Genomic DNA, 27,729 nt, shown 5'->3' on the forward strand with positions numbered 1-27,729 from the left:
GAGTAATTTCCCTTATTTGACACAGCGTGGGTGTGTGAGAGTGAGTGTTTCTCACCTGCTTCCTTGTTGAATTCACATCTATAGACTATGAGCAGGCTGACCACAAGCACCAATAGCAGCATAACCACATTCCCAGATACTATGATGCCCACTGATGTATCTGAACACAGACACAAACAGTACCATTAGAACACGTACTTTACAATCAGCACTTCTGGTCAACACTCTAATGTACTTGTCCTCTTGCTCAGTTGTGCACCGGGGCCTCCCACTCCTCTTTCTATTCTGGTTAGGGCCAGTTTGCGCTGTTCTGTGAAGGGAGTAGTACACAGAGTTGAAAGAGATCTTCAGTTTCTTGGCAATTTCTCGCATGGAATAGCCCTCATTTCTCAGAACAAGAATAGACTGACGAGTTTCAGAAGAAAATACTTTGTTTTTAGACATTTTGAGCCTGTAATCGAACCCACAAATGCTGATGCTCCAAATACTCAATTAGTGTAAAGAAGGCCAGTTTCCTTGCTTCTTTAATTGGCAAACAGGTTTCAGCTGTGCTAACATAATTGCAAAGGGATTTCTAATGATCAATTAGCCTATTAAAATGATAAACTTGGATTAGCTAACACAACGAGCCGTTGGAACACAGGAGTGATGGTTGCTTTTAATGGGCCTCTGTACGCCTATGTAGATATTCCATAAAAAATCTGCCGTTTCCAGCTACAATAGTCATTGACATCATTAACAATGTCTACACTGTATTTCTGATCAATTTGATGTTATTTTAATGGACCAAAAATGTGCTTTTCTTTCAAAAACAAGAACATCTCTAATGACCACAAACTTTTAAATATTGTAAATATTTACACCCGTATGTCGTTGTCTTCTCTGTTGGAATCCGGTCTGTTTGCTGGAGAGTCAATCGACAGAAAGTCTCTGGTTGTGTTAATTATGGATACGTCAAGCGTACACATGGATGTTTTGTAGAATAGATGTTTCGGCGGTTGTCGGTATTCTTGTCCTAGACTTATGTAATTTCCAGCTGCAGACTAGTAATTAATTATACGTCTAGGATTTGCTCATATTCTGTAGTGATCGATAGTCTCAGAGTTGAACCATTTCCAGCCGTGTAGCCAAAACTACATCTGTATGGTCTCCGTGGCCTATAGAGTTGTAGTTCTTAACCATTTCAACATGTACCGTCAGCTCCATAATTTGATCTATAGAATTGTAGCAGTTCCAACGTGGGGACTCCGTCCCGATGTTCTCTGACTTAATGTACATTTTGTAGGAAGTGGTTTAATACTCTGTGGAAAAAGGGGCGGTTCTATGACACCTGATGTAATGTCTGGCCTCCTGGGGGTGTGGCCACTCACTAGTTAAACTTTATATGAACATCCATACTCATATTTAGAAGGTTAACATCACATTACATCTTTTCACAAATAGTTTCATGTTTAATCACATACGTTTCACAATATTTAGATGTAAACCTGACAGCTGGGAAATGTACACTTTAACCTTTTCACATGTACCAACACACGGGTGTGATCATTCTACAGTGGTCCCTGTAGCATACGATCAAACTGGTGTGATTAGAACGCTTATTTAGAACTTTATATGAACATCCATACTCATATTTAGAAGGTTAACATCACATTACATCTTTTCACAAATAGTTTCATGTTTAATCACATACGTTTCACAATATTTAGATGTAAACCTGACAGCTGGGAAATGTACACTTTAACCTTTTCACATGTACCAACACACGGGTGTGATCATTCTACAGTGGTCCCTGTAGCATACGATCAAACTGGTGTGATTAGAACGCTTATTTAGAACGCTTATTTAGAACGGMCAGTTTCGAATGATGCAACAATCAGCATTTWAGCTGGCCCCACTTTTTTCAGAAACATTTTGCACAAACACAGTCCTTAGAAAGTYATGTCCAGAATGTGAGCAGTTTATTTTKGGATGCAATGTTCAGACATTCACAGAAGTAGCKACAGCATAACACAATCATCCAAACTGGAAAATGTAGGCTACATTTGTCTTAGCGCTAACTGCGGAAAGATTGACATAACACATGCGGTCATATTTGTATAACTCTCGCTGACCAACTACAATATGAATTAGCTAATATAAATTACTATTTATAATTAATCACATCACGGGTGAGCTCACCATTGATCGAAATAATTGAGTAAAACACTCTCTAGAAATCGAAAGTAATCCGACGATGGGTAGTTTCTGCTCGCTGCCATGCTCTTCTCCCCTCAAAGAAACCAAAGATACTAAGACGAGACAAGATTAGTTTGGTCTCTTAATAGTCTGCATGTTCAAAGGGGGGCGAYGTCCACCATTGTTCACATCCCACCATTCATTTCCGTAAGTCCTCAAAAAATGAGTGAACCCTTACGGCCATCATTTTGTTATAACATTTTCGGTCCAACAGACGATTACGTGAAACCCAGAATGCATTGTATGTCAACAAACATGGCTCCACACACATAGCAGGAATTAGCTTAGCTCATCATAATCAGTACAACCTTCAAAAAAGTATTTTACACACATAATATGTGCACATTACAATCTATGCAAGAATCGGAATGCATGATTCATCACCTGTACTTGAAAAACATGTGAATAAAACAGTAAATATATCAATAATTTGATACAAATGGTGCGTGCAGGCTGTCTATCACGTAACCTCTCACTCCCACTCTGAGCCATTCAGTGTTGTTGTTTATGTTGTTTAGCTAGTGAACTAAGCTGTAGCATTAGCAATGTCTTTCAAAAGGAGACAACTCACAAATGCAGGCTCATCTGACAATGAGCCTGAAAGTCAGGAATCAGACTCTGACAGTGACAGTGAGGAGCTGCCCCCCAGCCATTGAGAACCCTGAATCTGAGGACCCCTGTCCACTGACAAAGTCCCAGTTCCCTTTGAAGATGCTGGTGGTGATGGAGGCAGACCAACAATGGATGAAGTACAGGAGTTCTGTGGTAGCTGGAAGGCTGCCAGCCACACATTTCCAATCACTCAACTACCATCAGGTTTGGGGTCAATTCCATTTCAATTCCAGTCAATTCAGAAAGTAAACCAAATTCCAATTCCACATTTTTGGAAATGTTTCTAAATGACTGCACCTACAACAATGCAAAGTTTGCAGATGACACCACTCTGGTCGGTTTCAGCACCGACGGCGATGAGTCCATGTACCGTGGAGAAGTCGACCAGCTAGTGGCCTGGTGCAGTCACATGAACCTGGAACTCAACGCGGACAAAACCATGGAAATGACGGTTGCCTTTAGAAAATGCCCCCCACCATCTCTACCACTCGAGATTGATGGCTCAGCTGTTAGCATGGCTGAATCACAAATTCCTGGGGACCATCATCTCCCACAACCTCACAAGGGAGGACAACATCACAGTGGTCACCAAGAAGGCACACCAGCGTATGTACTACTTGCAGCACCTGACAAAACTCGATCTCCCAGTCAATTCTGATCCGGCTTTATACATCAATCATTGAATTAATCCTCACCTCCTCCATCACCGTCTGGTTTGGGTCTGCATCTACCCCCTGCAAGGGCAAACTGCAATGCATTGTCCAGTCTGCAGAGATGGTCATCGGCTGCAATCTGATTTGAGGAGTTTATCACATCAGTCACCGGCTTCATTAATAAGTGCATTGATGTGGCCGAGTGGCGCAGTGGTCTAAGGCACATCGCAATGTTAGAGGCGTCACTACAGACCCGGGTTCAATCCTGAGCTGTATCACAACCGGCTGTGATCGGGAGTCCCCTAGGGTGGCGCACAATTGGCCCAGCGTCATCTGGGTTAGGGGAGGGTTTGGCCAGGGGGGCTTTACTTAGCTCATCAYGCTCTAGCGACTCCTTGTGGCAGGCAGGGCACCTGCAGGCTGACCCCGGTCATCAGTTGAGCAGTGTTTCCTCCGACACATTGGTGTGGCTGGCTTCCGGGGTAAGCGGGTGGATGTTAAGAAGTGCAGTTTGGCGGGTCATGTTTTCGGAGGATGCATGACTCGACCTTTGCCTCCTGAGCCTGTTGGGGAGTTGCAGCAATGTCATTCCCTCAGTGACCGTACATACATATCCCATACAGAAGCCATGGATTACAGGCAACATCTGCACTGAGCAAAAGGCTAGAATTGCCGCTTTCAAGGAGCGGGACACTAATTGCTTATAAAAAAATCCCTTATAAGCTTATAAGAAATCCCGTTATGTCCCCTGACAAACCATTGAACAGGCAAAGCGTCAATACAGGACTAAAATTGAATTCGCGTCAGATGTGTCAGGGTTTGCAAACTATCATGGATTACAAAGGGAAACCCAGCCATGAGCTATCCACTGACGTGAGCCTACCAGACCAGCTAAATACCTTTTATGCTTGCTTCGCGGCTAGCAACACTGAAACATGCATGAGAGCACCAGTTGTTCCGGATGACTGTGTGATCACGCTCTCCAAATACGATGTGAGTAAGACCTTTTAACTTCTCTGCGCTATGGATCCCTTTAGCGGGATCATTTTCCTAAACAACCGCTGAATTGCAGGGCGCAAAATATTACAAAAAATATTTATAATCATGCAATCACAAGTGAAATATACCAAAACACAGCTTAGCTTGTTGTTAATCCACCTATCGTGTCAGATTTTGAAAATATGCTTTGCAGCGAAAGCAATCCAAGCTTTTGTGAGTGTATCAATCAATGCTACAACAGCTAGCCCCAAATTAGCATGGTCACGAAAGTCAGAAAAGCAATAAAATGAATCGCTTACCTTTGATAATCTTCGGATATTTGCACTCACGAGACTCCCAGTTACACAATAAATGTTCTTTTTGTTCGATAAATATTACTTTTATAACAAAAAAMCGCCATTTGGGTTGCGCGTTATGTTTAGAAAACCAAAGCCTCGTTCCATTCGACGAAAATTCCAAAAAGTATACGTAATGTTCGTAGAAACATGTCAAATGTTTCTTATAATCAATCCTCAGGTTGTTTTTAACAAACATAATCGATAATATTTCAACGCAGATACGCAGAAGCGGGAGGACATGGAAACTTGGACACAGAGGTATCTACTGAGAGCGAATTCCCTACAGACAGCGACTCCAGCTACCATCGCACACAGTCGTTCTTTTAGCCCGGAAGCAACACAAGGCTCCACGAAAGAAAATAAACGATGTAGGAGAGGCAAGCGGTCGAAGAGGAGACCAGGAACACAGGCCGTGGACACGGAGCTACAGCAGGACGAGGTAATTAACCTCTCCAAAAAATACCTTACAGAGGCACTGTTTCCTCTCGCGCAAGTCTCAGTCTTATCTAAGGGCCTCTCTTTTGTACCTACATGTACAGATAAACSATTCGATATGAAAGTAGATCTGTTAGAATTCCTTCGCAAGATTAAACTTAAGCACGTGTTTTCTCAAAACACTGTTTTCGGGCCTAGAAACAGATCAAAGAACTGGTAGCCATGTTAAGCCCAAAAGCAAATTTGGTCCTATGGTTAACAACTCCTCGATTAATACTTATTGTAGCCATGTCAGTATATACGAGACAAACAAACCACATTCAGAAGAATCTCCCTAGAACAGAAGAACAGGCACTTAATGAATGAATGAAAGATTCATCTTCGGTTATAAAACCTGCAGACAAGGGGGGGTGCTGTGGTTGTTTTAGACTATGAMAAATATAAAGAAGAAATTCAGAGACAACTCAGCAATGAACGTTTCTATAGAAAACTGAGTGTTGATCCCACACAGGTGTTCCAAAGGGAAATATGCTCTAATCTGGAGCAAGCCCTATTAAACAACCTTATCTCAAAACCTGAATATGAATATCTTTGCTGCAAATGTGCCATATGTCCACGCCTGTACATTTTACCGAAATTACACAAGCCTAAAACAAAAGGCAATTATCCAGGCAGACCAGTGGTTGCAGGAATAGGCTCAATGCTAGAGCCGTTGTCGATCTTTGTACTCTATTAAAATGAATGTGCAAGCATTGCTATCATATGTGAAAGACTCTATAGACTTCATTAACAAGATCTCACCAATAATGGGTTTAATAGAAGACTGTATTTTGGTCACATTAGATGTCGAGAGTCTATATACCATCATTCCCCATGTGGGGGAGCTAGCTCACTATTTGGGAGACAGAGACACTAACGAATATCCACCAACAGAGCTGGCTGAATATGTTTTGACGTATAATTATTTCAGGTTTGATGATGAATACTACCTCCAAATGAATGGAACATCGATGGGCTCCACATTCGCTCCGAGCTATGCTAACCTTTATGTGGGTATTTTTGAAGAAGGTTTTGTTAATAATGAAAACAAAAAACAATTTTTGAATAAAGTCCTGAAGTGGCATATCGATATATTGAAAAAAAAAAAAAAAATATTAAAAAAAAAAAAATATAAATTTTAAAAAAAATTCAATCGTTTTTACTATTTATTTTTCTTTTTTTGTATTTTTTCTTTCTTTTTTTTTTTTTACATATGGGAAGGAACGGTTACGAGAAATGACAGGGATAATCCAGTCGCAGTACATTTTAATGACTTAAAGCATGACATTTCTACCTTTAGATTTTGTGGCATATAGAAAGTTAAGATATCAGACAGGGGAGGTGACATTAATATTACTCTGAGTAAAAGAGAATGCTTTTGGATTTTCACCCTCCAGACATTATTTCCTAAAGGTCTTAATGATGAAATGTCTGTGTATGTTATGTTGTGAATTTGAACAAGAATTATGCTCCTATTTAAGATCACTCTGTTTTTCGTAGATGTACCCAATGATTAATGAAAACTGGCTTGGTAGGTCTATGTCCTCATTGTGGTTTTACAGACGTGTTTAATACGTCTTATTTACACACTTTATTCGAATATTTATGAAATGTATATTGTTATATTTGGTAGCACTTGTTTTTCCTTCACCTCAACCCGGTTCGATGCGTGGAACGGATGTGGGTGGGGATAGGTCTATGTAACAGTTTAACTTTAGTCCGTCCCCTCGGGCGCGAACCAGGGACCCTCTGCACACATCAACAACCGTCACCCACGAAGCATCGTTACCCATCGCTCCACAAAGGCCGCGGCCCTTGCAGAGCAAGGGGAACCACTACTTCAAGGTCTCAGAGCAAGTGACGTCACCGATTGAAAGGTTATTAGCGCGCACCACCGCTAACTAGCTAGCCATTTCACATCCGTTACATCTACATAAGGGTGCAAATTTTTTTGAAACTCACAAAAGCTCTGACGAAGGCCATGAGGCCGATACATAAGCTTATTAAAGATCAGTGATACTATCAAGAGCAGTGCGCGGTTTCATTTTTCCTTCATCTTGTGGATGATCATATAAATCACGCATTGAGGTTGAGTCAATAAAAAATATGCCTGAAATCTTTAGTAATGTGCAGGGATCTCAAGTTGGGAGTCGGGCCAATAGCAGAGGCCTCATCAGGAATGTTTAATTTAAAATGTTGAGTATGAAAGTGGTAAAGTTTTGAGGATGAGAATCAAAGGTTTACAGTACCTCCATACACTTCAGGGTCCAGTCCAAATTGTTCCACTCCACACCAGTATGTTCCCGCATCATCTGACATCATGTTGGTGATGRTCACAATGAAGACCCTGACCCCTTTGTCATCATGTAGRGAGTATCTCCATTTAGAGGTCCATTCTTTATCCCCAGTCTCAATATCATTGTCTGCCAAAAATGTTATACACTCCATTTTGCTTCCTTTACAGAGGTACTTCTGGTGGCTCTTCCACTCCTCTCTATGGTGGCATCTGATCTCTGCCTTGTCCCCCTTATATCCTTCTACTGTGATCAACTCTGCTGAACACACACTCCACACAGCAGCTGTAGGACACACCAACAGTCTCATTGCAAACAGTACAAACACCCCAGCTACCATTTCACATACTGTAAGAGTGATCTCTGCTCTGGTACACCACTGGTGATCACCATCACATCCATCAGTACATACTGGACCTTGTGTTCCTCAGTGTCCCCTCCATCTAACATTATCACTGAGTGAATGGAGTTAAAACCAAATGTATCCAACTATAGAGAGGAGTCACTGGAGATGTGTTCATTCAGTCTGATGTACTTACCTAAGAGGAGGACAACCTTCAGTGTGGGGACCAGMAGGATAACCATGATGACTTGTGGCTCCCAACTAGTTCAAGTCTCTTTAGACCCTGTACATCCTGTTTACTCCAGTCCCCTCAATACTTCTACGTCCAGTTACCACCCCAGTACAGGAAGGTCTGCTCCTGCAGTGYGTATGAGAACCACTGAGTGTGTGTTAGTGTGTGTCCACGCTGAGCCATGGAAGTCCTGCTGTCTGACTAAGTACTTCCTGAAACCATTTCACTTCTCAGTAACACTTTATAATAATGTCCGGCAATAAACAATTTAAGACATTTACAAATAGCTTACTCACCATTTAGTAATCATGTATTCCTACAATACATATTAAATAAAAATGTACTGTATATAGACAGTTATTCAAACAACTGTTAGGTGGAGCGGCACAGGGGAACCCAAGAGCAGACTCAGACGAGGAAACAGGGATGAATGAACCAAGGTATTTATTGTAACACAAGGAAATATGAGGTGCAGATCCGGGGCAGCTCGGATGCTTTGTAGGAAACTAGATGGAGGCTGAGGTTGGAGTGAGCTGGGTTGGAACAGGGTGAACAGGTCCGGAGGGGAATCCAATGGAGTGGTGGTGTGGTGAATCCAGAACAGGGTAACAGGGTGGTGAGATGTGAAATAAGAGACAGAGTTGCAAAACTGCAGTGAGAGGATAAACAGCATCAGGCAGGGAAACAGACACAGCAGGGTAACAGGATCTTGAATAATCATAAATAGCTAGAATCATAAACTGACTGAGCAGAGATTACGATCTGGCTTAGTGGAAGTGGCAGGACTGAGTATTTGTACAGGTCTTGATTATGGAACGAGTTGCAGCTGGGAGGGATGCGCTCTGACTCCAGCACACCTGTCTCCAAACTACACAATCACACAGAGAGGGAGAGGGCGAGAGAGAGTGTACTGGGGGAGTAACTGCAGGTCAAGAAGACACCGGATGAACACAAGAGGGCGTAGCAGGAGCAGATGTGACAACTTTTAAATTATTTGTTAAGGATTTTGTAATTAGGGTGGCAGGTAGCCTAGTGGTTAATAGGGTTGGTCCAGTAACGGAAAGGATGCTGGTTTGAATCCCTGAGTTGACTCAGTAAAAATCTGTGCATTCTCGTTGAGCAAGGCACTTAACCCTAAATGCTCTGAATAAGATCGTCTGCTACAGTGCCTTCAGAAACTATTCACACCGTTTTCCACATTTTGTTGTGTTACAAAGTGGGTGTAATGAGTTTGCTGAGAGTTGGGAAACAAGTTCAGGGAGTGAGTGTTTTAATAAATAAACCTAACCCTAAACAAAAAAACACAAACAACACACAGACAGAAACAATGACACCTGGGGAAGGAACCAAAGGGAGTGACATATATAGGGCAGGTAATCAAGGAGGTGATGGAGTCCAGGTGAGTCTGATGACACGCAGGTGCGTGTAACGATGGTGACAGGTAGGTGCCATAACGAGCAGCCTGGTGACCTAGAGACCGGAGAGGGAGCACACGTGACAGTGGGATTAAAATGGATTGTCACTTTTTCTGTCAACAATGTACACAAAATACTCTGTCAAATTGGAAAACAATTCTAACATTTGTAAAAAATAATATACACGAAAAATAGAACACTAATATACATGATCTTGATTAGATAAGTATTCAATCCCCTGACTCAATAATTGTTTTTAATTTAACCTTTATCTCACTAGGAAAGTCAGTTAAGAACAAATTCTTATTTACAATGACGTCTTACCCTGGCCAAACCCGGTTGACCCTGGGCCAATTGTGCGCGGCCGTATAGGACTCCCAACCATGACCGGATGTGATACAGCCTGGATTCAAACCAGGGACTGTAGTGACGCCTCTTGCACTGAGATGCAGTGCTGCAAATGTTCAAATCACAATTACAGCTGTGCAGTGTTTCTGGGTAAGTCTCTAAGCGCTTTCCACACCTGAATTGTGCAATATTTGCCCATCATTCTTTTCAAAATTCTTCAAGCTTTGTCAAATTGGTTGTTGATCATTGCTAGACTTTTATCATTGCTATTTTCAGGTCTTTCCATAGATTTTCAAGCAGATTTACGCCAAAACTGTAACTCGGTCTCTCAGGAACATTCACTGTCTTCTTGGTAAGCAACTCCAGTGTAGACTTGGCCTTGTGTTTTAGGTTATTGTCCTGCTGAAAGTTGAATTAATCTCCCAGTGTCTGATGGAAAGCAGACTGAACCATGTTTTCCTCTAGGATTTTTCCTGTGCTTAGCTCCATTCCATTGATGTGTTATCCTGAAAAACTCCCCAGTCCCTAACAGTTACAAGCATACCCATAACATGATGCAGTCACCACTATGCTTGACAATATGGAGAGTGGTACTCAGTGATGTGTTGTATAGGATTTGCCCAAACACAACACTTTGTATTCACGACAAATAGTGAATTGCTTTGCCTCATTTTTTGCAATATTACTTTAGTGCTTGTTGCAAACAGGATTCATGTTTTGAAATATCTTTATTCTGTACAGGCTTCTTTCTATTCACTCTGTCAATTAGGTTAGTATTGTGGAGTATCTACAATGTTGTTGATTCATCCTCAGTTTTCTCCATTCACAGCCATTAAACTCTGTAACTGTTTTAAAATCACCAATAGCCTCATAGTAACATCCTTGTGCAGTTTCCTTCCTCTCCGGCAACTGAGTTAGGAAGGACGCCTGTATCTTTGTAGTGACTGGGTGTATTGATACACCATCCAAAGTGGAATGAATAACTTTTTCATGCTCAAATAGGTATTCAATGTCTTCTTTTTTATTTTTAACCACCTACCAATAGGTGCCCTTCATTGCGAGGCATTGGAAATCCTCCCTGGTCTTTGTGGTTGAATCTGTTTGAAATTGCTTTCAACTAAATATGCAGTTAAAAAAATATACTTCTGTGTATTGATTTTTAAAAAGGCAAAAGATGTTTATGGTTAGGTACATTCGTGCACGATTGTGCTTTTTTTGCAAATGCTCCTTTGTTAAATCATCACCCGTTTGGCGAAGTAGGCTGTGATTTGATGATAAATTATCAGGCACCGCACTGATTATATGCAACACAGGACAAGCTAGTTAACCGAGTAATATCATCAACTATGTGTAGTTAATGCAACCGCTGTGTTAGATTTTTAAAATTAATGTTACTAGACATACAGTGTGCGTTACAGCCAGACCAGTGCCGCAATAATGGTGGACAAATCCTTTTACATTTTTCCACATAAATACGGAATAACATCATAAATAGCTCTTACTTTTGGACGAGCTTCCATCAGAATCTTGGGCAAGTTGTCCTTTGTCCAAAAGAATCGTTGCTCGGTTGTAAAACGTCCTCTTCAACTTTGGAACTAGCAGCTAACAATAGCTATGTGGCGCAGACATGCCCAAATGTTCAAAACGCAATACTAAGGAAATTCCGAAAATCGCAATATACTCGCATAAACTGACATAACTCGGTTTAAAATAACTTCGTTATGATGTTTCTAACACCTATATCGAATTAAATTACAGACGGATATATCTAAGGCCGATAACTGAGCGTTTCAAAATGCCATCCTGAGGTCTTGCTTTGCGTCATGAYGAACGTCAAAAAGAGAGCTCCCTCCGTTCCTTGGGGCTTTATAAGGTCTGAGATCTGCGTAGAAACTCCATTCCAATTCTCATTGGTTACTGACATCCAGGGGAAGGCGGGTGCAGTTCATGTCGACCCATAGGATACATACAGAGCTTTAAACTGATCTGAGAACAGAGCCTCGTTTTCAGACCTTCGCAGTTCCTGTCATGAATTTCGCTGCAGAATGAGTTCTGTTTCACCCACAGACATAATTCAAACGGTTTTAGAAACTAGAGATTGTTTTCTATCCAATAGTAATAATAATATGCATATTGTACGAGCAAGAATTGAGTACGAGGCAGTTTAATTTGGGAACGATAAATGTCGAAGTTGAAACAGCACCCCCTATAGTGGCAAGAGGTTTTAAACCAGCCAGGTGCGACACAAAAGTCAGAAATAACGATATAATTCATGCCTTACCTTTGAAGATCTTCTTCTGTTGGCACTCCAAAATGTCCCAGATACATCACAAATGGTTCTTTTGTTCGATAAATTTCTTCTTTATATCCCCAAAATGTCAATTTATTTGGCGGGTTTGATTCAGAAATACACCGGTTCCAACTCGCCCAACATGCCTAAAAAGTATCTAATATGTTATCTGTAAACTTGGTCCAAACATTTCAAATAACTTTCCTAATCCAAATTTAGGTACCCTAAAATGTAAATAATCGATAAAATTGAAGGTTTTCCCATAGAAAACTAATGGAAAACTGATTGACCTCAAATTTTCTTCACCCTGGATGGATTGTGCTCGGGGTTTCGCCTGCCAAATCAGTTCTGTTAMACTCACAGACATTATTCAAACAGTTTTAGAAACGTCAGAGTGTTTTCTATCCAAATATTTTAATAATATGCATATCCTAGCTTCTGAGCCTGAGTAGCAGGCAGTTTACTTTGCGCACGCTTTTCATCCGGACGTCAAAATAAAGCCCCCTAGCCTTAAGAAGTTTTTAACACAGTGAGTCCATGCAACTTATTATGTGACTTGTTAAGCAAATTTTTACTCCTGAACTTATTTAGTCTTGCCATAACAAAGGGTTGAACACTTATAGACTCAAGACATTTCCGCATTACATTTTTAAAGAATGTAGGAACATTTTAAAGAAATATAATGCCGCACCGGTCTGTGTAGTGTAAGGGCTGAGTCATGCGTGTCATTGCAATATAATCTGAATCATTCTGTCTACCACAAAATCCCTTGCATAATTCGTTTTGTTTCGGTATGTTGCATTGAAAGTGGCTAATATTGCGTTGATTCAATCACAATTGCCACAGTAAAGGGAAACTTTGATAGTTTTAACAGGGAAAACTCTAGAACAGTGGTCACCTACCTTTACTGAGTCAAGATTACTTTCTGAGTCAAAATGCAAGCTGAGATCTATTGCTCAGATTTTTTTTGTGCATGACTTACAAAACATAAGCCTATGCAACATTAACCAATAATAACAGTTCTGCAGCAATGAGGTTTGTGCWGTAAGCTACAATATAAGCCCGATACATTATCATCGCATGTTTGCTTTGCTTGAATTGCTCTGCCAATGCATTGTTGTCCGGGCCATTGAAAAAAATATTATTTCAAAATGTGAGGTAGGCTGAATGATCACACCGGTAATATATCCTTTGTTGTATTACTTGTGAGGCACAACTGAGTGTGCATACAATTAAATAATGTACTTTTTATTTGTATTTTACTGGGCTGATGATGCCTGTATCTGATGGTCAGTTTCAGCGGAGGGAGAGAGCAGCAGACAGAGGGTCTGTCTCAGCGGAGGGAGAGAGCAGCAGACAGAGGGTCTGTCTCAGCGGAGGGAGAGAGCAGCAGACTGAGGATCAGTCTCAACGGAGGGAGAGAGCAGCAGACTGAGAAGCAGCAGACTGATGGTCAGTTTCAGCGGAGGGAGAGAGCAGCAGACTGAGGGTCTGTCTCAGCGGAGGGAGAGAGCAGCAGACTGAGGGTCAGTGTCAGCGGAGGGAGAGAGCAGCAGACTGAGGGTCAGTTTCAGCGGAGGGAGAGAGCAGCAGACTGAGGGTCTGTCTCTCAACATCCCTCCGCTCTCCCTTTCCTCCATTGACACTGACCAAAAAGGGACACCTTCTTTCAGCTGATGGCAAAACTCGAGTCGCACCGCATTATTTCTGCCTCAGGAACAAATTCATGTTGTTACTCCTATGAACAGAGAAAGTTAAATATTCCTCGATATTAAAAAAGACCCAATGCGCTAATAATAACATCAACGCTAGCCTATAGATACACTTTCCTACTCATTCATTACTGCAGCAGCGCTTGTTGTAGCGCTGAGTGGAAATAGGAAGAATGTGTATTTTGTGGCTTATAAAAGTGTTGAATACAAAGTGTTGACAGTGGCGAGTAAGAAGTTAAACATGAACTCACTCATAAAAACAGCAGTTCTACTTTTTACATTTTAGTAATTTAGCAGATGCTCTTATCCAGAACAACTTACAGTTAGGGCATTCATCTTAGGACAGCTAGGTGGGACAACCACACATCACAGCCATTTGCCGTATTCGTTGACAGCCTCTTTCTAGTTATGGTTTTAAATCTCACACTATCAATTTTTCTGTAGCTTTCTCTTATGCCTGCTAGGTTACTGCAGACACGGTATTCTGAGCCATCCGATTTGCCAGCGGTAGCCCTATTTAGTGCTCTTGATTTGCTCTCTGGGCCCGCCGGGAAGGCAGAGTTTGAACCTTCAGACACATGTAATGGTTCCACATGGCAACAATTCTCCTACCGCCAACAGCCCAATATGAATAACAGCCCGAGACAATAAAAAAAATAGGAACACAAGGCTTTATCATTGGGCTTTGTACAGAAATGCTTAGAGATCGACCAGTCGATTGCGATCCACCGGTTGGTGACTACTGCTCTAGAAAGTTGAGTAAAGTTCAATCTCATGCTTCTCTCCGTGGGCTGATATTTCTTCTGCATGGCAGTCCCGGGGTACTGCTCGCCAGCGCCCGGTGCAGTTTAGAGGCAACATTGATGGTGAGTATTACTCCTCTGTCCCACTGGATGACCTGACTCTAGGACAGAAGTCAAAGACTGCAAAGACTATAGACCACCACTGGGTGGAGTCCAGCACCAGGGTTACAGACATACAGGAAGAGACTGTTATATCAATCAGTTCACCATATGACCACCAATCACAGTAATTTTCTCAGGCAAATGACAAATAATTTTGAGAGGCAGTGTGTTTATGTATCTAGTTGACAGGGACAACGCACATTCATAAACATTTTAATTTTCACGTTGATGTATTTAGTAGTATTTACTATTTATTAGGATCCCCTTTAGCTGTTGCTGAGGCAACTACTCTTCCTGGGGTTGTCGTGGAAATATTTGGTCAATCATATTTCACAAATAACGGAGCATGTGAGTTCAAATAGACTTCTTATTACTTCATAATAAAAGCCGAGCTGGAATCATGAAAACAACTGCCTTCCAACCTTGGCACAGAATACTTATACATTTGTCCTTCTTACGTCATGCTCATTGTAACTCCTCTTAATGGCTTATCACCTCTGGCATTTAGCCACCGTTATCATATTGTCTTCATATTAGAACATGCAACCTGTAGAGTCACAGAAATAGTTTCATGCATGTAGGACCATAGCAACAGACCTTGGCACTCTACAGGATTAACCAATACATGTCATCCTGCTGACTCCACTGAAAGGGGAACCCCTGTTCTGGAAAAGACCCAAGAGGTGTAACCATAGTTGGCCATTACAGTTACAAGAATAACCACGTGTCTAATGGTGTCCAATGACCTAGAGCACATGGAGTGCACTAGTTTTGCTGGCTCCTTTTGAAATAAATAATTGCCACATATGTACTGAAAAAATCACAATAGGGTCCAAACATGAAACAAAATAACAAATAAAGTACATAATATACAGAAATATACAGCACTACATTTACATTACAATTGAGCCATTCAGCAGACACTCCCATCCACAGTGACCCACAGCCAGTGGATTCATCTTAAGATAGCCAGACGAGACAACCACATATCAAAGTCATATCCTAACCACGTATCACATACATAATACAACACATAATACAATGCAGAAAACAATACAAAATGCATAAACATGTCTGTGTCTCTTCACAGTCTCCATCCTGCAATAAGGTGGTCTTTTATCTGTTAGCTTGAGTTACCTGGGGTGGCAGAGAGTTCCATGTAGTCATGGCTCTATTTAATACTGTGTTTCCCCTCTGCTCTGGCCCTGGGGACTGTGAAGAGACCTTTGGTTGCATGTCTTGTCTGGTACCGATGAGTGTCCAAACTGTGTACCAACTGCCTAAACAGACAGTTCGGTACCTTCAACACATCAACATCTCGCACAAAGACCAACAGTGATGCAGTCAATGTTTCCTCAACTTTGAGCCAGGAGAGACTGACATGCATGTCGTTGACATTTGAACCTCTGTGTATATCTAAGTGCAATACGTGCTGCTCTGTTTTGTACCAACTGTAACATACTGTATGTGAAAATTTCAAATTTAAGGCCCCCATGCAGTCATTTCAATGTAATTTTTATATAGTCACTGTGTGTGTTTATCTGATAAAAATAAGTAAAAAGTATATTTTTTATAATGTATTTTCCTGAGCCTCTTTTGGCCATTGATCGTGTGGGTGTTAGGAAACAAACACAGCCCTGATTGGCTGATAGGATGGCCTAGAGCCCACCCACTTACCTAGATGACCAGTCATTGGTCTATTATAATCAGATCAGATTGTGGCATCATGAACAGGCTGAAATTCCAGGAATTTTTTTAAAACAGCTCTCACACAAAAAGGTCATTATCATAATTTTCACAATTTCCTAGTGTTATTTCCACCTCATAGTGACTCTGGTAATATCATAAAAAAACAGGGAAGTCAAGTTAACTGCACTTCACCTTTAATTTCAATTGCATTTACAATCGCAACACAATTCACAATAAAACAATCACATTAAAAAAGTAGAAGCAAACAGGAAGCAGTAAAAATGATGAATTAAAGAACATAAAACACAGAGCATGTCTAAAACAATCACTGGTTAAAGGCCAAGCTAAAAATGTGTGTTTTTAAATGCACCCTTTATAAGGAGTTATCATGACATCATTAATGGTTATTTAATCATTTATAAATGTGTAAAAAAAAATGGTTATTTAACAGTTATAATAATGCCTTGGTCAAAAAGGTGTGATACCTTTTTCAGTGCTTGCCAAATAGTGAGACAATATTTATCTGTAGATATGAACATGCAATTAAATGACATAAAGACAAGTTGAAGAGAGACATCAGGGAAACACATCTGATGGAAGAGAGAAGTCAGGGAAACACATCTGATGGAAGAGAGAAGTCAGGGAAACACATCTGATGGAAGCCAGGAGAAAGGTCCCAGGGAAACACATCTGAAGTGGAAAGAGAGATCAGGAGAACACATCTGATGGAAGGAGAGAAGTCAGGGAAACACATCTGATGGAAGAGAAAAGTCAGGGAAACACATCTGATGGAAGAGAGAAGTCAGGGAAACACATCTGATGGAAGAGAGAAGTCAGGGAAACACATCTGATGGAAGAGAGAAGTCAGGGAAACACATCTGATGGAAGAGAGAAGTCAGGGAAACACATCTGATGGAAGAGAGAAGTCAGGGAACACATCTGATGGAAGAGAGAAGTCAGGGAAACACATCTGATGGAAGAGAGAAGTCAGGGAAACACATCTGATGGAAGAGAGAAGTCAGGGAAACACATCTGATGGAAGAGAGAAGTCAGGGAAACACATCTGATGGAAGAGAGAAGTCAGGGAAACACATTCTATGGAAGAGAGAAGTCAGGAAACACATCTGATGGAAGAGAGAAGTCAGGGAAACACATCTGATGGAAGAGAGAAGTCAGGGAAACACATCTGAGGAAGAGAGAAGTCAGGGAAACACATCTGAGGAAGAGAGAAGTCAGGAAACACATCTGAGGAAGAGAGAAGTCAGGGAAACACATCTGAGGAAGAGAGAAGTCAGGGAACACAACTGAGGAGAGAGAAGTCAGGGAAACACATCTGATGAAGAAGAGAAAGTCAGGGAACACATTGATGGAGAGAGAAGTCAGGGAAACACATCTGATGGAAGAGAGAAGTCAGGAAACACATCTGATGAAGAGAAGAAGTCAGGGAAACACATCTGATGGAAGAGAGAAGTCAGGGAAAACACATCTGATGGAAGAGAGAAGTCAGGGAAACACATCTGATGGAAGAGAGAAGTCAGGGAACATCTGATGAAGAGAGAAGTCAGGGAAACACATCTGATGAAGAGAGAAGTCAGGGAAACACATCTGATGAAGAGAGAAGTCAGGGAAACACATCTGAATGGAGAGAAGTCAGGGAAACACATTGAGGAAGAGAGAAGTCAGGGAAACACATCTGATGGAAGAGAGAAGTCAGGGAAACATAGAAAAGGCCCCCTCAAAATCGGTTTCAGAGGCTTGCCAGTGAGTGTATGTCCCTTGTGATTGGTTGTCAGTGACTCAGGTGTCTCTGGATTTGCTCACTGTGGAGTAGATGGGAGGAGCCTCAGAGGAGTTGTGTGGATGATTAACAGTAGAGTAGGCAGGGTTTTGACTTACATTGACAGTGGCATAGTCACCAGAAAAAGTGCCCTTTTTAGCGATGGCAGTGGCTTCATTGGGGCAGCTGGGGTTCTTGTGAAAGTTGACGTAGGCGTAGTTGAGAGAGTTAGAGGGGCTTGTGGGTAATTTTGCGGTGGAGTAGATGGTGGTGGTCTCACTACCTGAACTGGACTGTAGGGGGCGGTCCTTTATTTCCTCATAGTCACCATCCCCATGACAACCCTGGAGAGGAGGAAAAGGAGGAGAGGGACGGGAGGACATGATGAGAGAAGAAAGAACCTAGATTAGAACATTCTCTCCCTCTCTCTCTCTCTATCTCTGTATAATTATATATATATATCTCTCTCTCTCTGTAATAAATATATATATTTACCTCTCTGCTCTCTCTATCTCTGTATAAATATATTATAATCTCTCTCTCTCTCTCTGTTAATATCTCTCTCTCTCTTTCTCTCTCTATCTCTGTATAATATTTCTCTCTCTATCTCTGTATATATCTCTCTCTTTCTCTTTTTCTCTCTCTCTTTTTTCTCTCCTCTCTCCTCTCTCATCTCTCTTTCTGTCTATACCTCTGTATAAATATATATCTCTCTCTCTCTCCTCTCTCTCTCTCTCTCTCGTCTCTCTCTCCTCTCTCTCTCCTCTCTCTCCCTCCTCTCTCTGTATATATATATATATCAGACAGACATGCAATGACGCACACAGGCAGGCGCTTGCACGCACACACACTGACCTCTATGTTGATCTGAGTGTCTGTGTTGACCCTGGGTGCTGTGGAGTCAGCTGTGGAACACACACACACACACACACACACACAGTGTCATACACTTCACACATGTCACTATTGGGCTGCAGCAGTCTGTTCAGGTGGTTTTCAGAGCCCTGTTCACAATGAGACCTCTATTTCTCAACCAGGGCCAAAGGATGATTGTATGTGCAAGTTTCTTGGAATTGACGACTGGGTGTGAGTAACTTCCCCTTGTGTGTGTGTGTGTGTGTCACCTGTTTCCTTGTTGAATTTCCATSTATAGACTATGAGCAGGCTGACCACAAGCACCAATAGCAGCATGACCAGAGTCCCACATACTACGAGGACCACTGATGTATCTGAACAGACACAAACAGTACCATTAGAACACATACTTTACAATCAGCACTTCTGTTCAACTTACATAGGGCCTTTTACACTAATATGTGAAGTAAGATCTGCCTCTCTTCCACATCAGATGTGTAACTTTTCTGTTTACTTCCTGTCCTGACATTAGCCTTGGATGTGGTGGCCAACAATCTGTAAACGCAGCCTCATACAACAAAAATGCTGTCGACTGGTATTAAAGTAATTATTGCAGGAGCATGTGGAATCGGAGAGACATTATCTTTTCACTACCACTCAGAAGGAGGAATCTGGTATATACACATTATACACATTACCTAAAGTCAGATTTGACTCCAGATCAGTCTCTTTACATTACAAAATGATGTGAGAAACTGGTTTTAAACTAGTGCAGCGTAAAAAGGCTCATAGGCTGCATTGACACAGCTTTTTTCCACTAATTGGTCTTTTGACCAAGCACATCAGATCTTTTCACATCCTATCTTTTTCAGGGCTGATCTGATTGGTCAGATTTTTTGGCTGTGTTTAGATGCCTGTTTAAAAGCAGCCATAAAGTTTATTTACCAAATCCATTTTGTGTTGGTGATGAGATGGATGATGATGATGAGATGGATGATGATGGTGAGATGGATGATGGTGATGAGATGGATGATGATGATGAGATGGATGATGGTGGTGAGATGGATGATGGTGATGAGATGGATGATGATTTTGAGATGAAGGTGGCTAAGGATGACAGTGTTGATGAACCTGGGTTTGATGCTGTTGTTGTAGCAAGTTTTCTTGTGGTGGTGGTTATTGTTGGTGTCACTAAAAACAAAGGACCACAAAACACAGTTCTTGTGACAATGTGTGGACATGTTTCACTTGGCAACACAACAGAAATGTTGTCTACTGGTATTGAAGTAGTTATTGCACAGAGATGTGTTGTCGGAGCACCATGTCTTTACACTATACCACTAAGAGGAGGGGAATCTGATTCCAAAGTCAGATTTGACGCCAGATCCRTCTATGTACAATACACAAATATGTTTATGTGAYAGAATTAAATGTGCCTTAATAATAACTGAATAATAACACAGCTTCATAATGTGTACCAGGAAGTAATATGCTCTTCATTTATCTGAATGGTGATAATACGATCTGTGTGCTCTAKTGATGTCTGGACCACGAACACAACAGTGAATTCAGCTCACTGCAGTGGCCTGCCCAGTCACCAGATCTCAATCCAATTGATTATCTGTGGGATGAGATGGAATTATCTATTTGGAGTAGAAATCCACTACCAGCCAACTTGATACAACTGTGGGAAGCATTGGAGTCAATACGGGCCAGCATCCCTGTGGAACACTTTGGACACCTTGTAGAGTCCATGCTCTGACTAATTGAGGCTGTTCTGAGGGCAAAAGGGGGTGGAGCTCAATATCAGAAAGGTGTTCCTAATGTTTTGTCCACTCAGTCTTTTGTCTGACTGCTGACAGGGAATCAATTGTGTGGTTGTTCTGTACTCCACATAGATATCTCCCAGCATCCTCTTGGGTTAGTCTGGTGATGGTCATGGTGAGAAAACTGTCTGTTTTGTTGTGGAACAGTGAGAACCTCCCGTTCTGGCTTTTGGTTGTTGTCACTTTAACATCACCTAGAGAATTAGATCGTGTCTTCTCTTTGCAAAAGTATTTCTGATTGTCTTCATACTTTTCATCATAGTGGATGGAGTGGATGGAGACTGACCATTCTTCATACTGTAGCCAGTCACTGCAGTGGGATTCTCACAGCACCAATCTGTCATTTTAAACAGACATGTAGGCCTAGCGCTCAGAAAGAAGTTCATGCGATGTATTAACAAATAAATATATACCATAACAGAACAAGAAAGGTTTGGAAACTCCAATGACAAAAAAGTGTACACCATGAAACTTCCTTGTCTCATGTCCAGACGCTGTCCTGTCCTGTTCCTTGTCCGTTGCTCAATAAATGTTCTCCCTGTACCTGCTTTTCGTCTACCAGCGTCGATCCTTACACTCACATTTATAGACAGAGCTATAGATGCAAGGACTGACCATCCACCAGATCATCATTGTAGTTTTAACCATGGGTTGAGTCTTTACAGTGTTTTTGTTAACAATTACATCGTTTACAAACAATGGAGCAAAGAAAGCAAATATTTAGAATTTTAGTGTGGTATGACAGTTGAATTAAGCTCCTGAGGCATTTATAAGTTATATATTTCAAGAATAAATGGGTATATATCATACATTCTAAAGTACAAAAGTTTGCAAAAGTGAATGTAAAATACGGAATAAAGTGGAAGGATCTCAAGTTAGGATTCGTGTCAATAGCAGAAGCTTGATTAGGAATGTATATTACAAAATGTCTAGTTTGGAAGTGATAAAGGTTCGAGGATGAGAATGAAAGGTTTACAGTACCTCTAGAGACTATAAGGTTGACTTCAACGTAGTTATCTAGTTTCCATTTGACTGTTTCCTCTCCACACCAGTATCTCCCAGCATCGTTTAACGTCAGGTTGGTGATGGTCACGATGAAGACACTTTCCTCTCTGTTGCCCTTCAGAGAGTATCTCCCGTTAGAAGTGCTGTTTTCCTCCGCCTCAGTCTTAATAACTTTGTCTTTATTTAAAACAGTACAAACCCCTTTGCAGAGGTACTTCTGGTGGCTCCTCCACTCCTCTCTATAGGGGCATCTGATCTGAACCTCTCCTCCCTCATATCCTTCCACTGTGATCAATTCTGCTGCATGCACACTCCACACAGCAGCTGTATGACACACCAACAGTCTCATTACAAACAGTACAAACACCCCAGCTTCCATTTCACATACTGTAAGAGTGGATTCTGGTCTGGTACACCACTGGTGTTCCCCATCACACCCATCAGTACATACTGGACCTTGTGTTCCTCAGTGTCCCCTCCCCTTTATCTAACAACATTATCACTGAGTGAATGGAGTTACACTGTAAAATGTTACAACCAAATGTATCCAACTATAGAGAGAAGTCACTGGAGATGTGTTCATTCAGTCTGATGTACTCACCTAAGAGAAGGACAACCTTCAGTGTGAGGACCTGCAGGATAACCATGATGACTTGTGGCTCCCAGCTAGTTCAAGTCTCTTTAGACCCTGTACATCCTGTTTACTCCAGTCCCCTCAATACTTCTACGTCCAGTTACCACCCCAGTACAGGAAGGTCTGCTCCTGCAGTGTGTATGAGAACCACTCTGAGAGTGAGTGTGTCTACGCTGAGTCACGGAAGTCCTGCTGTTTGACTAAGTACTTCCTGAAAACATTTCACTTCTCAGTAACACTTTGTAATAAAGTAACACTTTGTAACAATTTCTAAGACATTTATAAATAGTTTGCTCACCGTGTATTAATAATTTATTCCTACAACATATGTTAAATAACAACATGATCCTGCTTTAAATTAAGAGCACCTTATAAAGTCTTCATAAATTCTTCTTAAAGGGTTCATAAGAACTACATACATTTGTTATAAATCACCTATAACCGTATGTCCTGTTTTATAAAGGGTTCATAAATGTGGCTTAAATGTGTGACAAATAAGCTGTGTACCACACTATTTACCAATATATATTTTTAGCTGTCTATTTACCACCACAAAACGATGCTGGCACTAAGACCACACTCAACGAGCTGTATAAGGCCAAAATCCAATAAGAAAATGCTCATTCAGAGGCGGCGCTCCTAGTGGCCAGGGACTTTAAAGCAGTCCTAGACGGATTACCAGGACGTGTACTCAGAACATGCTCTGACCAACTGGCAAAAGTCTTCAATTACATTTTCAACCTGTCCCTAACCGAGTCTGTAATACCTACATGTTTCAAGTAGACCACCTTCCCTGTCCCTCAGAACGCCAACGTAACCTGCCTAAATGACTACAGACCCATAGCACTCATGTATGTAGCCATGAAGTGCTTTGAAAGGCTGGTCTACCTAAATTCCCTCGTACACTTGCACATCGACTCGGTCCTGGTACCCCGTGTACATAGCCAAGATATAGTTACTCATTGTGTATTAATTCCTTGTGTTATTATTTTTCTATTTAAGTATTATTTCTCTATTTTCAATCTCTGCGTTGTTGGGAAGGGTCCGTAAATAAGCATTTCACTGTTAGTCTACACCTGTTGTTTATGAAGCATATGACAAATGCAATTTGATTTGATTCCATTGAAGTCCTTTACGACTCCAGGACAAGGAAGCTTACAGGAAAGATCAGCCGTATAGCCACTATACATTTACATATCTGCTCATTCTCTTATAGCTCTATGCTCACTCTACCTAGCTGTATATACTGTATGTAACTTCCGTTGTCTGTATTCTGTCTCTAAATGTTATCACTATCATTAGCATGTTGTCTATCACTAGCGTGTTGTCTATCACTAGCATGTTGTCTATCACTAGCATGTTGTCTATCACTAGCATGTTGTATATCACTAGCATGCTGTCTATCATTCGCATGTTGTCATCACTAGCGTGTTGTCTATCACTAGCATGTTGTCTATCACTAGCGTGTTGTCTATCACTAGCAATTCTGGCTATCATTCGCATGTTGTCTATCATAGAATGTTATCTATCACTGCCGTGTTGTCTATCACTAGCATGCTGTTCTATCACTAGCATGTTGTCTATCACTAGCATGTTGTCTATCACTAGCATGTTGTCTATCATTAGCAATGTTGTCTATCATTTAGCATGTTGTCTATCACTAGCATGTTTTATATCACTAGCATGTTGTCTATATCTAGCATGTTGTCTATCACTAGCATGTTGTCTATCACTAGCATGTTGTCTATCCATTAGCAATGTGTCTATCACTAGCTGTTGTCTATCATTAGCATGTTGTCTATCACTAGCATGTTTTAATCCACCTGGCATGTGTGTCTCATCACTAGCATGTTGTCTATGACTAGCATGTTGTCTATCAGTAGCATGTTGTCTATCACTAGCATGTTGTCTATCATTAGCATGTTGTCTATCACTAGCATGTTTTATATCACTAGCATGTTTTATATCACTAGCATGTTTTCTATCATTAGCATGTTGTCTATCACTGGCATGTTGTCTATCACTAGCATGTCTATTGTTAGCCAGTCCCTCCAGGATTCCGCAATTCTGCGGTCGTATAATTCAATGCAAAATCAACTAATCAGCGCATATTATGTGAGAGCTCACAATTTTGACCAATCCCGCACTTTTAGCTCAATAAAAGGTCCAATCAAAAGCGGGTTTGTAATTTTGACCAATTACTGCACTATTACAGTGGAAAATGTCCCAATCCGACCACACGTCAACAACGTTTTTCCCCCAGGTTGTCAGCGTATTCACGTACGAAGATGATGGGTGATTGTTGGTGGCTAACAGGCAGTACAATGAACAGCAGTCAATCTCATTTGCCAACAAAATAACAGCTAAAGACTGTGCAAAACAATTTCCAAATGTTTTTGGAAACAAGAGAAAGTCGACAATCAACAGTCACTTCCAATCAGCAAGCATATGAGAATGTCAGAACAGTTCCCACAGCAGCGGCAGATCACCATGACTGAAGTGGTAGCAGGGAAGACTGTGGCAAGCGCTGAAAGAATCAAGGTGAGAGGCGTCCTACTCAAACTTTTACTCTACTCAAACCTTGGCTTTAGTAGGGTGCTCGGCACTCTGCTCTCCCCAGTCTGTCTATGGAGAGCGTTGCTCAAAGCACTGAGTGCAATTTGTCCTCTTTGTCATTTTAAACTCTCTGTAAAACTTAATACGGATCACGAAAGCACAATCTTTCAATATTTTTTAAAAACGGTAATACTGTTTTAAAAGTACATATCAACCACAAAACTCTATTTCTACGTTTTCTGTTCTTTATCTCCCTTACGACCCTTTCAGAAAAAAATCACAATCTCAAGTATTTTGAAGACAATCTATGCAAAATAAATATCTATCCTCTCTCAGCGGGAGAGAGCGAGAGAGAGCGAGAGAGAGCGAGAGAGAGAGCGAGAGCGAGAGAGAGAGTGAGTGGGAATGGGAGGTGTATCTCATGTTGATAGCAAGCCCCAAGCCTAATGAAGAGGAGAGGTGTGTGTGAGTGGATCATGACAGAGCAGTTTGTTCAGGAAAATAAACAAAATTGAGCACTTTAGATGTTTCTAATTGTTTTTGTATTATGTATTCTGCTAAAATCTTCCTAAAACTGAGCACATATAACTTTTTATTGCTTTATATGAAATTAATGTTTTAAAAAAAAAGCAGAATTTCAGAAAAGCTGCTACAAAATCAAGCATTTTTGGCCGAGGAAATCACTTTTTAAAATGTTTTTATCCTGGAGGGGCTGATTAGCATGTTGTCTATCACTAGCAGCACCATKACACCAAGCAATGTTCTGAGTATGTGTAAATGTTCATAGTGAATAAAGATGATTCTGATTCTGATTGAAGAGAATTGTAATGTCAGTGTACTTGCTGAATTTGAAATGTAAATGTACCCTGAATTTGAACTGACAGGTGTAAAGAAGGAAGTGTGGTTTCTTCCTGGTCAGATATTTTAGTTGTCATTTAGCTAACCACATCTCTCTCTCACTCTCTCAAAATTGTTCCATGTCAGAAAAAAAAAACTAAAATATCTGGTCTCTCTCTCTCTCTATTTGGACATTAAATCTGAATCAGCGCCTAACACAGTGTTTCTGCTCGTGCTCTGTTTTCCCCAAGCTAGTGTCTGTCTCTGTCTCTTTTGTGCAAATCTCTCTCTCTCTTTTCAAAGGGCTTTATTGGCATGGGAACATATGTTTACACTGCCAAAGCACGTGAAATAGATAATAAACAAAAGTGAAATAAACAGTAAACATTACATTCACAAGTTTCAAGGGAATAGACATATTTCAAATGTCATAGTATGGTTATGTAAAGTGTGATAATGATGTGCAAATAGTTAAAGTACACAATGGAAAATAAATCAACTCTCTGCACATTTACACATACTCAGAACATTGCTTGGTGTAATGGTGCTGCTAGTGATAGACAACATGCTAATCAGCCCCTCCAGGATAAAAACATTTTAAAAAGTGATTTCCTCGGCCAAAAATGCTTGATTTTGTAGCAGCTTTTCTGAAATTCTGCTTTTTTTTTTAAAACATTAATTTCATATAAAGCAATAAAAAGTTATATGTGCTCAGTTTTAGGAAGATTTTAGCAGAATACATAATACAAAAACAATTAGAAACATCTAAAGTGCTCATTTTGTTTATTTCCTGAACAAACTGCTCTGTCATGATCCACTCACCACACACTCTCCTCTTCATTAGGCTTGGGGCTTGCTATCAACATGAGATACACCTCCCTTTCCCACTCACTCTCTCTCTTCGCTCTCGCTCTCTCTCTTCGCTCTCTCTCGCTCTCTCTCGCTCTCTCCCGCTGAGAGAGGATAGATATTTATTTTCACTAGATTGTTCAAAATACTTGAGATTGTGATTTTTTTCTGAAAGGGTCGTAAGGGAGATAAAGAACAGAAAACGTAGAAATAGAGTTTTGTGGTTGATATGTACTTTTAAAACAGTATTACCGTTTTTAAAAAATATTGAAAGATTTGGCTTTCGTGATCCGTATTAAGTTTTACAGAGAGTTTAAATGACAAGAGGACAAATTGCACTAAGTGCTTTGAGCAACGCTCTCCATAGACAGACTGGGGGGGAGAGGGCCGAGTGCGAGCACCTACTAAAGCCAAGGTTTGAGTAGAGTAAAAAGTTTGAGTAGGACGCCTCTCACCTTGATTCTTTCAGCGCTTGCCACAGTCTTCCTGCTACCACTTCAGTCATGGTGATCTGCCGCTGCTGTGGGAACTGTTCTGACATTCTCATATGCTTGCTGATTGGAAGTGACTGTTGATTGTCGACTTTCTCTTGTTTCCAAAAACATTTGGAAATTGTTTTGCACAGTCTTTAGCTGTTTATTTTTGTTGGCAATAGATTGACTGCTGTTCATTGTACTGCCTGTTAGCCACCAACAACACCCTCATCTTCGTACGTGAATACGCTGACAACCTGGGGGAAAAACGTTGTTGACGGTGTGGTCGGATTGGGACATTTCCACCCTGTAATAGTGCAGTAATTGGGTCCAAAATTACAAACCCGCTTTTGATTGAGCCTTTTTATTGAGCTA

At 40.9% G+C, this 27,729-nt stretch overlaps 1 protein-coding gene across 1 annotated transcript in view; it reads right to left on the reverse strand.

The window, feature by feature from the left end:
* Nucleotides 1-18,292: 18,292 nt before the first annotated feature.
* Nucleotides 18,293-27,729, reverse strand: part of LOC111978978 (CMRF35-like molecule 1) — a 27,920-nt gene continuing 18,483 nt past the window's right edge. The window contains exons 5-7 of the mRNA XM_070448984.1: nt 19,444-19,548; nt 19,175-19,224; nt 18,293-18,663 (exon numbers count right to left, since the gene is read on the reverse strand). Coding sequence (XP_070305085.1) covers nt 18,340-18,663; nt 19,175-19,224; nt 19,444-19,548 — 479 coding nt within the window. The 3' untranslated portion in view covers nt 18,293-18,339. The remainder of the gene's footprint in view (nt 18,664-19,174; nt 19,225-19,443; nt 19,549-27,729) is intronic.

This window comes from Salvelinus sp. IW2-2015, linkage group LG19 (assembly GCF_002910315.2).
Source record: "Salvelinus sp. IW2-2015 linkage group LG19, ASM291031v2, whole genome shotgun sequence".
Lineage (NCBI taxonomy): Eukaryota > Metazoa > Chordata > Actinopteri > Salmoniformes > Salmonidae > Salvelinus > Salvelinus sp. IW2-2015.